The sequence below is a fragment of the Vipera berus genome (assembly GCF_964194415.1).
Source record: "Vipera berus genome assembly, chromosome: 3".
NCBI lineage: Eukaryota > Metazoa > Chordata > Lepidosauria > Squamata > Viperidae > Vipera > Vipera berus.
Window position 1 is genome coordinate 52,622,540 of NC_138204.1, and position 14,166 is coordinate 52,636,705.

Genomic DNA, 14,166 nt, shown 5'->3' on the forward strand with positions numbered 1-14,166 from the left:
TAATTCCTATGGCATATAAAAGAGCAATGCTGGATCCATTTTCTATAGTCAAAATGAGTTACAGATCTTAACTGACATAACTTGCAGAGTTCCTTACTCAATCATGAGGTCAGACTCTTCAGACATCAAGCTGTTCTTCTTTTGAATCAATGTGAGCAACTGGTTCATCCACTGTTTCTTCAGTTCAGACTCTGTTCCTAAAGAATATAACGAGGGTAGGAGGTTAAATCTGACATGTTAGCTTAAAGAAGAACCATGATACCAACTTTGTGGCACCCGTTCTTCATATGTAGCCATCTCAAACACCATTCCTATTCAAAGAGGCTTCAGATTCTTACCTGCCTCTTGTCGCAGAGATTGTTCCACCTTGATGCCCTGTTTCTCAAGCTCCCGAAAAGTCACTTCAATCTCTTCTAACCGCCTTTGGATGGCCTGCAAAAATGTTGGTCAAAATAAAAACTGATTAAAACAAAGGTTTAGAAATATAAGAAGAGGAACCTGCAACCAGATTCTAAAGCAGGGGAGGGAATTTTAGGAAAAGGAACCCTTTTAAAACAGGTCAGTAAAAGGCCTATCATGATATCACATTTAAGACTTTATTAGGATCTGGGCAGCTTCACTTCCTAAGGCAGTAATGATGTCACAGAAGAATTTTTTGCAAAAGCAACACAAAAAGCGTGGATAATACAGAAACATCCCTATACATTTTCAAACACAGCTGCAGGTAGTCCTTGACTTACAACCACAATTGAGCCCCAAATTTCTGTTGCTAAGCGAGACATTTGTGAAGTGAACCTTGCCCCATTTTACAACCTTCCTTGCCACAGTTGTTAAATGAATCACTGCAATTGTTAAAGTGAATCTGTCTTTCCCATTGACTTTGCTTGTCAGAAGGTCACAAAAGGTAATAACATGACCCTGGACAGTGGAAATGTCATAAATATGAGTCAGTTGCTAAGAATCTGGACTTTGATCCTGGGACCATGGGGATGTTGCAACGTTCATAAGTGTGAAAAATGGTCATAAGTCACTTTCTTCAGTGCCGTTGTAACTTTTGAACAGTCACTAAATGAACTTTTTTAAGTTGAGGATCAGAAGTTATATCTTCCTTATTATAGTCATGGGAGGGAAGATTTTACATGCCAGCCATGCCCCTTCTTCCTGTCCCACCTCCCCATGCAGAGCTCTAATGACACGGAAAGAGAACAGCTGAACAAGGATGCTGTCCATAGATACGGGGCATCACACTTGTGCAAGATTTATTTATTTATTTATTTTAATTCCATTTATATCCCGCCCTTCTCCGAAGACTCAGGGCGGCTTACAAGCTTAGCAGTAGCCTTCATTCTATGTATATGCCTGCTTGTTAGGGCTTTCACACACACCCCAAGCGGCATTATTACAAAGTCAGCTTATTGCCCCCAACAATCTGGGTCCTCATTTTACCTACCTCGGAAGGATGGAAGGCTGAATCAACCTTGAGCCTGGTGGGATGCGAACCTGCACTAACTGCAGGCAGCTGGTGTTACTTAAGGAGGCATTAGCCCACTGCTCCACCAAGGCTCTTGGGAATGGGAATCTCATATGATTATATCAGACAATAGCTGCCAGTTTTCACTAGTTTGTTGTCAATTGAAATGTGGTCAAAAAGAAAACCACAAACTTACTTATGAAGACTTATGATGCAAATACATAATACTGTTTCCAAGCACGGCAAAATAATTTACTGAAAATACAAGTCTTTCAAAGCTCATTACAATATTAATATAAAATGGCCAAAGGCTTATACTGGATAGTGCTCATCACTTTTGGGATAGGAGATATAATGCACTGCTCACTATACATCATGCTGTAATTTTCAAGCCCTAAAGATTAATACAATGGCATTCACAGAACTGTTTGCCACACCAATGTACTTACTGTATTATGCCCCTTTGCTCTTCTTCCAAAAGTATATTCCAAAGCTAGGATTGGTTTTGGAATTTCATCCCTAAAGGATTAGGATACCCCACGCTGCTGTACACATTTGCAATATTGCCCATAAATGCTCTTTGGGAAATAACAAGAGTCTCGATAGCTGCAGAGACCAAGAAGTGAACCTGCCTTGATTTCTCTAATTTTTTATATCTCATTTCTTTATTTGAGTAAATTCGGCATAAATATGTTGACAAAGAAGAATCACCTGAGCTTTGCAAAACCTCTTCATTTCGGCCTCTTTAGCACGTCGCAACAGTGTCTTCTTCCAAGTTGGATACTGAGTGTCTTCAGTGAAGCTGAGAAAATGCTGCAAACAACAACGTGCACAAGTAAAAACAAGACAAGGTCATGCGAGATGACTTAAAAGCTACTGTCTATCTGCAGTGATTGGCTCAGGCTAGCCATTGCTGCCTTACATGGTTGCTAAGATCAACTGACTCTTGCATCCCAAACATAAAATATTCTTTAAGAGCTACGCTTAAAATTACCCCCCAAATCAAGATGCCTGGTGAAGTAGAGTTCCCAAATTCTGCAATTACACGCCCCCAGTAATGAAGGAATAGATATAATGCCTGTTAGTCCCACAAATAAGATTAGAACAAGAAACAAATCTATTGATACTATGATGCAACTCATCATGCTTCTGTGATTAAGCTTTATTTTCTTCTTACCCCCTTGACAAAATTTTTCCTATTTTGAAAGGCCAAAAATTGAAAATAATGAATAAAAATACCGAACTTCACTAATATTTCAAAAACTACAGATATACTACATAGCAGGCCAGAAGTGACCAGGTAACAGGAGCAAGTTCTGACAATGCCACCTGCTTTGCCTGCACAAGGATCAGGTTTCCAAATAAATTGCTCACAACCCAAATTGTAAACCATGATTTGAGACCTGGTCTGGATCTTTGGGTAAATGATGAAAGGACTGTCAAAGATTCAAGAATAACCAACAATCCAGTTTACACCTTTTAAAGAGTGTGCTAACTACAGAGTCTTAATTTGTAAAGTGCATGCAGGCATTCTCAGTTTTCACAGTAGATAGCCTAGTCACTTTGTAAGAGTCTCATGAATCAATATTTTAGTACACAAACATTTGCTGTTGTTTCAGAGACCTACAAACTGATTCTAAATTACCCATGGCCATTTTCTAACTCTTACCTCCCTGTTAGGGAAAATTAAAGATTAGTATCACTGACCAAAAGGATGTCAAATCCCAAGTAACTGCTTCTCACATTACTCCTATCTTATGGATTCAAAGAAGTGTGTTGAGATTTGTGCCAGCCTGAATTTATCCATTTTGTGAGCCTTTCATTGAATGGAGTTGCAAGGCATTTCAAAGCCTTGATAACAATTGTAAAGAGAAGGCAGTGAAAGAATGCCAGGGTGACCACAGTAAAATAGCGATCACATGTAAGAAGATACAGGGAATAGAAATGGATCTTCTAAGAACCTTGTGGTGTAAGGAAGGGAAAAAAAGAACAGGTGATGTGTACTGGGAAAAGAGCATTCTGGGATTATAGAACAATGCAGAAATTTAGTAGAAAAAGTAGTGAAAGTATGTTTGGCAGCTTTCCTTAATTTATGCATCTTCCAGATGCAGATGTTCCCCAGAATTCCCTAGTCCAGTGGTGGCAAACCTATGGCATGCGTGCCAGAGGCGGCATTCAGAACCCTCTCTGTGGGCATATGCGCCATTGTCCCAGCCCTGCCTCCCCCCGTAGTCCCCTCCTCACCAACAACCCCCCTGGAGAGTCGCCCCCGGGTGTGGCCATGCAGAGCAGCACAGCCAAGGACATGGCAGCCGGGCAGCAGGGACAAGACTCCACCCTTGCGCCCCATCACGCACAGATGATGCTGCGGGGTGCGGGCAAAGGGCATGGTCGCCATGGTGCTGCAGGGCCGCCTGGGTAATCTGCGGCGGGACATGGAGGCGGTGGGTGGCCTGGCGGGGGGCGGAGCAGTTTTTGGGCACTCAGTCTCTAAAAGGTTCGCCATCACTGCCCTAGTCAGTACTGCTTGAGCTGAGAATTCTGCAAGCCAGAGTCCATTCACATGGAAAGTGCCCAGGTTGAAGAAAGATGTACATGATAAAGAGAAAAGAAAGGCAACCAAGAAGCTTGTAGACAGGAAAACCAGAAGAAGAAAAAACTTAAAACCTTTGATGGCATACAGAAGAGCATGTATAAGAGACTTTTTTAAGGTGAAAAATAACTAAGATAATATGAAAAATGCTTTTCAGCTACCGGTACTAATGTAGTGACAATATGATTCTCCTAGATTATTAATACATGAAAGTAGCTCTGAGAAATATTTGAATTATGCATGCAAACATTGTTTTGTTAGAATTCAGGTTTAGGGCTCTTGGCTCACCATGTCTGTCCCAAGATCTAAGCTCCCTTCTTCTTCATCTTCCTCCTCTTCACTGTCACTGTCACTGTCACTGGCAACCTCCAGAAAATCTGCCAAAGAAAAGCAACTATTATGAGTAAAAGTACTGTATTCACTTTGCATGTAACAGAGTCACAGGGGCTCTTTAGGTTAAAGATGTAACTTGAACCTACAGCAGTACTATTTTCTCTGTAAAAATTTGAAGAATTGGTTTTCTGAAGAGCGCCAAGAAATGAAGTGGGTAAAGAGATGCTGCAGGATGCAGGGAATGAGAAAATTGCATAGTAAACAACAAAAAAAAACCAACCCAAAGGGTGCAGAAAAGGGCTTGGCAAGCTGCTTGATCTGATATAGGCAAGGTGGAGACTGCCTCAAATATTACACCTGTTGTGACTTTCAGAGTCATGGAGAAAAAAAACCTAGAGAACAACTTTCTGTGGTAAATGATGAGGGACCTTTTCGTTTGCAAGGAAGAACACAGAGTTCACAATCTTTTTAAATGGCAACGAAGAAAAAATGTTGAACAAGATGAATACCATGACAGAATTTACACTTGGATTATGGAAAAATACCACATACAATGGATAAAAAGTATGTAAATCACAGGCATCTGATTTTCATTCACTCCCTTTTGTTGAGTCTCTGCTCCTCCCTTCTATCATCTGTTTGGAACATTTGAGATATAATTAAAAAAATAAGCAAGGAAAATAACCTGATTTTCTGCTGAAGCTGGATTCTTCCAGCCCTGTATGAGAAACATCAAACGGGTTTGAAATTAGACTCAGTCTGGATAATTCAAGCTTTTCCATGTCCGACAAGCGAATCTTTTTCTTCTGGGTGATTTCACGTTGGATTTGCTCTAGTGTGGGGTTTGAACCTTCTCCAGAAATAGTAAGACCAATTCTTGGCCCTTGTGAAAGAAGATTTAGACAAGGCTCTCCCTTAGAGTCATCACTCCAGATTTTTTGGTCCTGTGCCATGTTTTCAGGTGATCTTCTGCTTCCATCAATCTGAAAAGCTGAATCAGCCTTGGGAACAGAGTCACTCAGTTCCCCAACTCCCATAAGAGAGGTCTGTCGATGTGGATGCCATGAGGAGCTTATTGTATCAGCACCTTCCTTTTCTAATGGGAATAGGCTGCGGCCTTCACTAACTTGTTTCCGAAGTGATTCAGGCTGGCGTTCTGGCAGCTGATCTACAAAGGGAGACATATTCTCATCCAGGCTTTGCCAATTTGAATTTTTTACCATCCTCTCTTCTTCAGTAGTCAAGTCTAAAATGTCTTTGTCTGGTGGATCGCTCAGATAAGATGAATCCTGCAGAAACAAAACACAACAGGTTTGCAAACGAGTTGCAAGTATATGAAAACATCGGAAAAGTTTATCAGATTGATATTCTGTTCTCAAAGTAGCCAAGAAGGTTGTGAATAGAAAGCCTGTAAGATACTGAGGCCTATTAATGCAACAGAATCTGCCTGTTTCCTGCAACTACAGTAATTGTGGTGTTGCAGTTTAAATGTTGGTCTAAGAGAGCCAGATTCTAAGCTATCTTCAGCATTGGACTCAGGCCTGGTCATTCTTTTTGATCCAGAGTTAATGTCATATGGAAAAATAGAGGGAGGGTTATTGATGTTGTTTGAGGCTCCTGAATTAAAGGGGAGGTGTAACTCAAATAATATGGAGAGTCACACTGTTTCCAAAACTATAGCTAATAAATAAAAATAAATAAATTATATGATAAATAATATACATCATGATGAATAAAACCACTGAGAACATTAATCTCCAGGCATCTGTCTAATCTTTTTATTTTAACCACTGCCATACTGTGGTACAGCACTCAAAGAGTTGATCATATCCTACAAGGAGCATTTCCCATCTTACATGACCTGTGATCAGAGTTATTGAAAATCTACAGGTGCTAGCAACAATGGCAGAAAGATATATATCTAAGTTTGTATGGCAAAGAAAAAAAAACCCAAAGTTAAATATAAAATACTTCAAGATGACAAAGAACAAAGAGAATTGGAACTGCCAGATCTGAAATTGTATTTCACAGCCTGCTAAGTTTGGATAAAAGAGTAGGTTTTGTTGAGAAATAAACAAATTTTAGAAATAGAAGCGCACAATCTGAGGTTCAGATGTTATGGTTTTCTATGGTACAATAAAACTAAGGATATTAATTATATATTTCATATTCTCAATATGGTACTTCTAATATAAACTCAGATGGTGCCTGAAAATTCCTTTATGAGTTTCAGCACAAGAATCATTTTATAGGGGGAAAAACATAAAGAAAAATGGGTTTTAGAGTTGTTAGAACAGGAACACGGAGAATATAAAATGAAATCAAGAGAGCAATTGACTGCAGAGGAATTGAGTTTTCAATGGTTTCCATATACACAATTAAGAGATTTATGGTAGATAACAGAACATTTGGAATTGAACAGCAGATGAAAGAATTTGAAACTGAACTATGTGCAAATGATGAACATATAACTACCAAAATGCATAGTATAAACTTTTACTGACATTTGTAACAGAAAAAGAACAAATGAAAATTGCATGATAAAATAGACTAAGAACTTTGGACATAACATACTGATGGAACAGTGGAAAGGTATATGGTTAAAAGGATTGACATTTACATTATGTTATAATCTAAATGTGGCTGTTTATAAAATGATACATCATTGGTGTATGACTCCAGAAAAATTGTCTGAATGTATAAAGGTACTTCAAATTTATGTTGGAAATATGGACAACATGAAGCATCATTTTACCATCCCTGGTGGGAATGATAAAACCTCAAGCCTCAACCTCTTAAACCTCAAATCCCAAATTTCTGGGCTCAAAAAATATAATGACACAAAGAAATTTAAAGATCAACATTTAACTGAAACTAGAACCTTTCCTGCTAGGATTAATGGATAGCCAATTAGAAAACAGCCATGGAAGATTAGTTTGATATACGATTACTGCTGCGAGACTATTATATGCAAAAAATGGAAAGACTCTAAAATACCCACAATGGAGAAATGAGATTTGTAAACATTACAGAACTAACAGAGATAGCAAAATTAATTTGTTTGATTAGAGAAACATCAACAACTAGATTTATCAGTACTGGGAATGTTTCATGGGCTTTTTTGCTGAAAAAAAGAGAAAAATGAATTTGTGATTTATGGGTTTACTGATTAGAAAGGGTGGCTTATAGAAAGAAAAGTATTATAACTTTAGAGAGAGAGGGCAAAATATAAATGTATTTATAATTCTCTACCAAGAAGATCAGAGGCTGCTTCTTTATAATCTTTTCCTTTTTCATTTCCATTTTCTTTCTTTTCACTATTTACTATTTTTCTTTATTTTCTTTTAGGCTATTTACTTTGTTAAAAATTCTTCAATAAAAATTATTTTAAAATATGAAAACTCTGAATTTGAAGCCACTTTCCTATCATTTTGATCAGTGGCGTAGCGTGGGAGGTGCAGGGGGGGCCGGCCGCACCGGGCGCAACATCTGGGGGGGGCGCGCTCGCACTGAGCTGCTCAGGGAGCCCCAAGGGCTGCACAGAGTTGGCTTGGCTCCGCTCTCGAGCTGCTCTTTCTTGCAAAGCGAAATGAGTCCGGTAGGTGAGATGGGCGGCCACATAAACTGAATAAAATAAATAGAAGCGGCCAACTCTCCGCCCAGGCTCAGGCCAACCGCAAGCGCCCCGCAGGCGCCATGGCAGGTTTGGCCGAGGCCGAGCGAAGACGGACCCGCTGGCCGGCCGGCCTAGCTTCGTGCGCATGCGTGGCTTTATTTAGCGGGGCTCACGTGCGAGCTTGAATGCAGCGGCTCTTGCAGGTCGGAGCCCCGCCCAGCCGCCCTCGAGAGGGACCCGGAAGCATCCCGCATGCGCGCGACTCTTCTTGGAAAGTCTACGCCGCTGCGGGGCGCGTCTTTTCAGCAGTGCCGTGACGTCACCGCCCGCCCGCCCCTCTATTTCCGCTTCCGGTTGCCTTGCCCCGGGTGCTGACAACCCACGCTACCCCACTGATTTTGATTGTCCTTTTCTTCCCCCTCTTACAGAGGAAGAGAAAACAGTGTTATAACTGTTCCCTCTCAAATTTGAATGAAAGTAGGAGCAGCATCTTAGAAAACAGGATTCATTGTTGCATGCAAATAAAGTAGTATGATATGTTTTTATAAATAAGAGTCATATGCTACATTTTGTTCTTGGATTGATTCTGGCTTAGGAAGCAAAGCCACTGTTCGCAGTTCTTATATGTTATGCTTCCTGTCCAAGTTTGTTTAATCACTCCCACAAGAAGGTGGAATCAAGCATGGGAAATAAGCAGTATCAACAGCAAACTGCTTGTCACAGTAAATCAACATTCAGTGGTGTTCAAACACAATAATTTCCTTTTGCGGGTGGGAGGGAGAGACACAATAATCAGAAGCACAGTAGATTTCTATAAAGGCATTATGGTACCAGCTAGTTCGCTTTTGATTTCTTCCTTACAGAATTCCTTTTTTTCACAGTAGCCACACCACAAATCATCAGTTTTACTTTGCTAGCCACATGCATAATCAGTTTTCTGGTCAAGGATTCCCAGCTGAGATTCTGTTTAGAACAGGGGTGTCAAACTGCCAGCCCACGGGCTGGACGCATCATCCGGAGGCCACGCCCACCCCACTGCCGGCAATGGCAAAACTCTCCCAATACATTGCGCGACGTCACGTAACGTTGCGAGTTTGACATGTCTGGTTTAGAATATGTGGGAAATTAGGTTTGTGTTGCCCAAGATGCAAATGACATACACCTGCTTATATTACATCATATTTCTAAAGATACTGTTCTAAAGCACTTTTTGTCAACACCTGAGCCTTGTCAGCAATCTGGATAAATAATTGGTTATCCCTAACTCAAAATCACATTAAAAAACCCTCTCCATATATATCAATCCTTTCAAGATTATCCACTTGTTCCTGCTCTGCTCTAACCCTCAGTTGGATTCTGAAAACCAGCCATCCTACCTACCTCATATGCTTCTTTCAAGGAAGCTTTGCTGGGGGCAGTCATGTCTGATGAGACCAAGGAATGCAAACTGCAATAGAAGTTGCCTAGGAAGAAACAATCAGGTCAGTATGTGACCGCAATTCATTTGCCCAACCAGAAATGCTATTATGAATGCAGATTTAATCTTCAGGATTAAATAAAAGGAGGCTGCGGCAATGAAAGAATCTGAAACAAGGGTGCATGTTTTCTAGGCTGAGGGCCTCACTTGCCTTTGAGTAGGGTAGCAAAGATAACACACCAAAGAATGTGTGGCAGCAGAAGATGACTAGTTTTGATTTGATTATATATATTATTCATGAAAAATAATTATCATTATCCCTTTGCAATCTCTGGGGATTAATGGTATGTGAGAATGACCTTAGGAGATGAAAGAGACACTGCCTAGGGAACAATCAGATAAGAGAAGGTATAGCCCATAGCTGCATAATGGGCCGAGAAATTCAAACAGGATCCTCCCTTATTTCTCAGGCTGTAAAAAAGATGGCGGGAGATTTGTACTATCAGACTTGCAAGATTATGTTAATGTAGCTTTAGAATAAAGTGCAATTGGCTTGCAAGATTGATGTCAGCCATCCCAGGTGGACCAGACAGGAAATACAACCAGTTAAGCTAATTCTATATTATTGCAAGGCTACATTAACATAATCTTGTAAAACTTATAGTATAAATTTGCCGCGGTCTTTTTCACAGATTGAGGAGGAAGAGAAATTCCTTTTTGAATTGTGGACTTAATCTCTCTTACCTTATTGTTCCCTAAGCAACATCTCTTCTGTCTCTTAAGGTCATTCCCATTATAGACTGTCACTCCTAAGGCTGCTAGGCATAATGCCCTGAAACTTTTGGTTGTACAGCTCTACTCAAACTCTGTCTGGAGACAACAAAACATGAAACCATATAACCAGTCAGAGTTCAGACAACTTAAACCATTTCTACTCTCCCTGTATAGCTGTGTCTGTCAGGCTTCCAGATTGGCTCCAAGCTGTTCTCTCTACTCACCATCATCTTCATTGAAGACAAAATCTCCTAGTCGCAGTGTTATTTTGCAGTAATGACATTTGAAGCAGCCTCGATGGAAGAAGCGCCCTTCAGCACTGACCCGCTCCAGGATATAGACGTGATCTCCACAGAAATAGCAGGCATCACTGCTCCTCATCTGAGACACAGGTGAAGTCTATCAGAAGATCAATGGTTTCCCTTAGGGCCATGAATTCTGAGCAAAATTAAACCCCAAGAAGACTCCCTCATCTGCTGATCTGTGCTATCAGGTTCATGCATCAGCCAAGTCAGAAAACCAAAAAAGAATGAGGGTGTGGCAATCAATTGTGATGGTAGCAGCCAGAGCAATGTGCAAAATGGGTAATTGCAATGAGTTGCAAAGTGAACAACTCAGGTGCTAACAATATCAAGAGTACAGTAGTTGCTCTGTCTACCACCCAGAAATCCCAGTGCTGTTAACCAGAGAACAGAGGTCATAGTACAACTGTTCTCCAAGTAAACAAACACTTAGTAATGGATACCAATTATAAAAGGTATCATCTGATAGAGGTGTGTATGAGAGAGAAATGCCCTTTGGAATTTTTAACCTGACAGTTAACCATGATCGTGCTCATTTTGAATGCTATAAGGAAGAGTGAAATGTGAAGGAAGTCCCAGATTTAATTCCTAGCATTTATGGAAAGGACTGAAAAAATAACAAATATTTGAAATCCTGAAGAGCTGCTACTAGTTACTACAGCAATTCCAGATTAGATGAACTCATGGTTGGACTTACGGGGTAGCTTCCTAGATTTCTAGAGACATATTTCAGACAGCATTATATGTTAAACTCCAGTAACTTAGTGCAACATAAGGCAGCAAAATCCTTAGGGACACAGAGCCCTGAAACATCCATCAAGGTGATCCTTTCTTGGCAGTGTCTGAACCTGAATAGTGCTGTTGAGCTTCCTGAGAGCATGTAACTGTACTAATGAGATGTAATAGCAACTTCATTCATTGTCTGGTTAATCCAGCTTCTTCCTCATCACCTGGCCCAACAGCTGTTTCAGAGAGCCTTTTGTTAAACAGAGAAACAAGTGTCCTGACCTCTGGTGGAAAAATAGATAATTTGGGCACCATCCAAACTTTTGGCAGCTGTTTTGTCAATCAGACAAACACATCTCAGCCACAAGAGTTTCCCACAAGCCAAAATTTTACTGTAATAGTTTTGTGGAGGGAAATGAATTGAACAAGGCTCAGCTGAGTTTTGAAAATGAATCTCTTACTGCTCCTGCCAAAATTCATTTGGAGTTGAATGGCCAGCAAACTGGAGGATGGAATTTGTCAAATGACATTTGAATTCCAATTTTTACAGGTGAAGCTTAACCACTGGGATTAGAATTTGGATGCAGAGTTCAACATATTAGTCACACGAAAGCTGTAGTTCATAAATTATGTGTACTGGGGTTTCCATGTTTGTGTTACAAAGTCAGAAAATTCATACCATTTACTTCAATGATTTAAACCACAAGGATTCATTTTTTTCATAAATTATCTAGTAATAATACTTATTTCATCATTGGCTTATAACAGAAGCCTTCCTTCCCTTCCTTCCTTCTCTATTCTAGAGCTAATATATTATTTAAAACCAAACACCAGAAGGATTTTCAGGACAGATTGTAGTGTTATTTACACGCGATCATAGTATCTTTCCCTATGATAAATTCTAGACCTGATTATCAAGGATTGTTGAAGGGTGATCACACAACTGACAGCATAACCCCTTTCAATCACAAATGAAATAACAAAATTAGTTTAATATGTTGGATGTCAATTCCATTAACCCAGATCATTCTAACTAGAAATACTATGATTGACATGACAGGGCCACAGACTCTCCATCCCTATTCTAGCTGACTGGTTTTAGTATAGAATCAGTATGGCGTAGTGATTAAGGCACCAAACTAGGACCAGACAAACCAAAGTTCAGGAGCTCCCTCAACCATGGAGACTCACTTATTTGGGACCAATCCTTCTTTCTTAGCTCAATTCACCTCACAGGAATGTTGTGGTGGGAATAATAGGAAGTGGGAGCATTATGTATACCTGCTTGAGTTGTACAAAACAAAGGTTGAAATAATAATTACAGGTCCTTGGGCAGGTGACTAAAAATGCTAAATGCCAACATCGGGCTGAATGTGTGTCCAAACATAATGTAATTATTATTATCTCACAAGTTTCCTGTTGTGGGGAAAAAACATTTCTGTGGGGAAGAGGGTCTCCTATGCAATAACCCCATGAATTGCAGGATATAAATATATACATAAATAGTTTACGTAATGACACTGAATATTTACTGTTCTACTAACATCTCTTTTCAAGAGGATGATACTAAAAAAATGACACAAGCACAACGATGGGAGAACTTACCCCAGCCTCTTGCTTTAACTTTTTGGATTCTGCATCCCAGGTAGAATTTTCCTGCAATCAAATGTTGTATCTTTGAAATGTCAATAAAAAGAGAAGGTTCAGGACTCTTCCAGAACACCCCTCCCCCCACTGCTCTTTCTCTCCAATGAAAAGGCAGGAATAGAAGAAACTGGGAATGTTTGGTCTCGCAATCTCTTCTGAGTATGACTCACCAAGTTCCGTTTACGTGAGAGAGATAAAGTCTTCTGTAGCTTGCTAAGAAAGAGGATGGCGCTTTTGGTGCCAAATGGGGCAAGAGGCTTCTCTGTTTTCTCTTTCCATTCTACAAGAGAGAATATGGTACTTTTTGGTATTGAATCAACCTTCAGGTATATAGTTCATTATTAAATCTATTAAAGAGGAGTGAATACCCTGAATGATAAAGTCTCTATTTTAACTGCAGTGGCAACAGGAAGATAACAGGCATAGCAGCAGAGATTCAGTGAATGAATCATTGTAAACTTCCATTGTTATTTTATCTGACCTTCCAATAATACCAATTCCTCAACCAGTTTGGAATTCATAACCACACAGTATGGTAATGGCCACCAACTAGGACTTTAAAAGGTACTAGACAAATTCATGGAGGATGAGGCTACCAATGGCTACCAGTTAGGATAGGTGTTATTTCCTAGATCAGGATATGCAGTTGTCAATAATAGCTATTATAATAGCATGGGGGGAGGGGATGACATGTCTAACATGTAATGCCCCCATAAAAATATGATTGATCATTAAGGAAAGGGAAGGATGCTGGATTACATAGGTTGATCTATTTTGATCTAGCCCTGTACATTCCCATCTAGTGCATATTGCAAGCTAAATATTCATTGGCTGCATTCAGAACCGGATACTTGGGGACATTCTACCTGGAGCAGTCCTGAAGGCATCATAAAATTGGCTCAGGTAAGTGATCAAGCCAAGCTGCTCATCATTAGACAGTGAAGCCATTTCAGTGCTGGAGAGGACTGGAGAAATGCCTAGCTCCTGTTCAGCCACATCTAAAGCCAGTTGGTTGTTCCCAACAGGGTCATTTGGGTCCAATGAATTCAAGTCCCTACAGTTGGAAAAAAACAAATCATAATGACTAATCTCAGCCCAGCTGTAAAAGATTATTTAAAAATCAGGATGTTTTCTCCATCAATATTCCATTTCTGTAGACTCTGTTGAAAAGAGAAAAAGGAAGCATAATTCATTTTCAATTGCTTCCTGTATCCTAAACCTGGATGGAAACAGTGGTTTGTTTTAAACAGATATGCCTTTCTGTGACCCTTTGTTTTAACTACACAA

The 14,166-nt window shown here is 40.0% G+C and overlaps 1 protein-coding gene across 4 annotated transcripts in view; it reads right to left on the reverse strand.

The window, feature by feature from the left end:
• The window catches only part of MICAL1 (microtubule associated monooxygenase, calponin and LIM domain containing 1), a 50,446-nt gene that overhangs the window by 4,148 nt on the left and 32,132 nt on the right, over positions 1-14,166 (reverse strand). For 3 of the 4 annotated variants that reach the window (XM_081323938.1, XM_081323935.1, XM_081323936.1), the window contains exons 13-22: positions 13,746-13,933; positions 13,050-13,159; positions 12,838-12,888; positions 10,429-10,603; positions 9,394-9,476; positions 5,083-5,686; positions 4,353-4,441; positions 2,183-2,284; positions 339-432; positions 98-197 (exon numbers count right to left, since the gene is read on the reverse strand). In XM_081323938.1, the coding sequence (XP_081180064.1) occupies positions 98-197; positions 339-432; positions 2,183-2,284; positions 4,353-4,441; positions 5,083-5,686; positions 9,394-9,476; positions 10,429-10,603; positions 12,838-12,888; positions 13,050-13,159; positions 13,746-13,933 (1,596 nt within the window). The remainder of the gene's footprint in view (positions 1-97; positions 198-338; positions 433-2,182; positions 2,285-4,352; positions 4,442-5,082; positions 5,687-9,393; positions 9,477-10,428; positions 10,604-12,837; positions 12,889-13,049; positions 13,160-13,745; positions 13,934-14,166) is intronic. The other variant, XM_081323937.1, reaches the window with a different exon arrangement.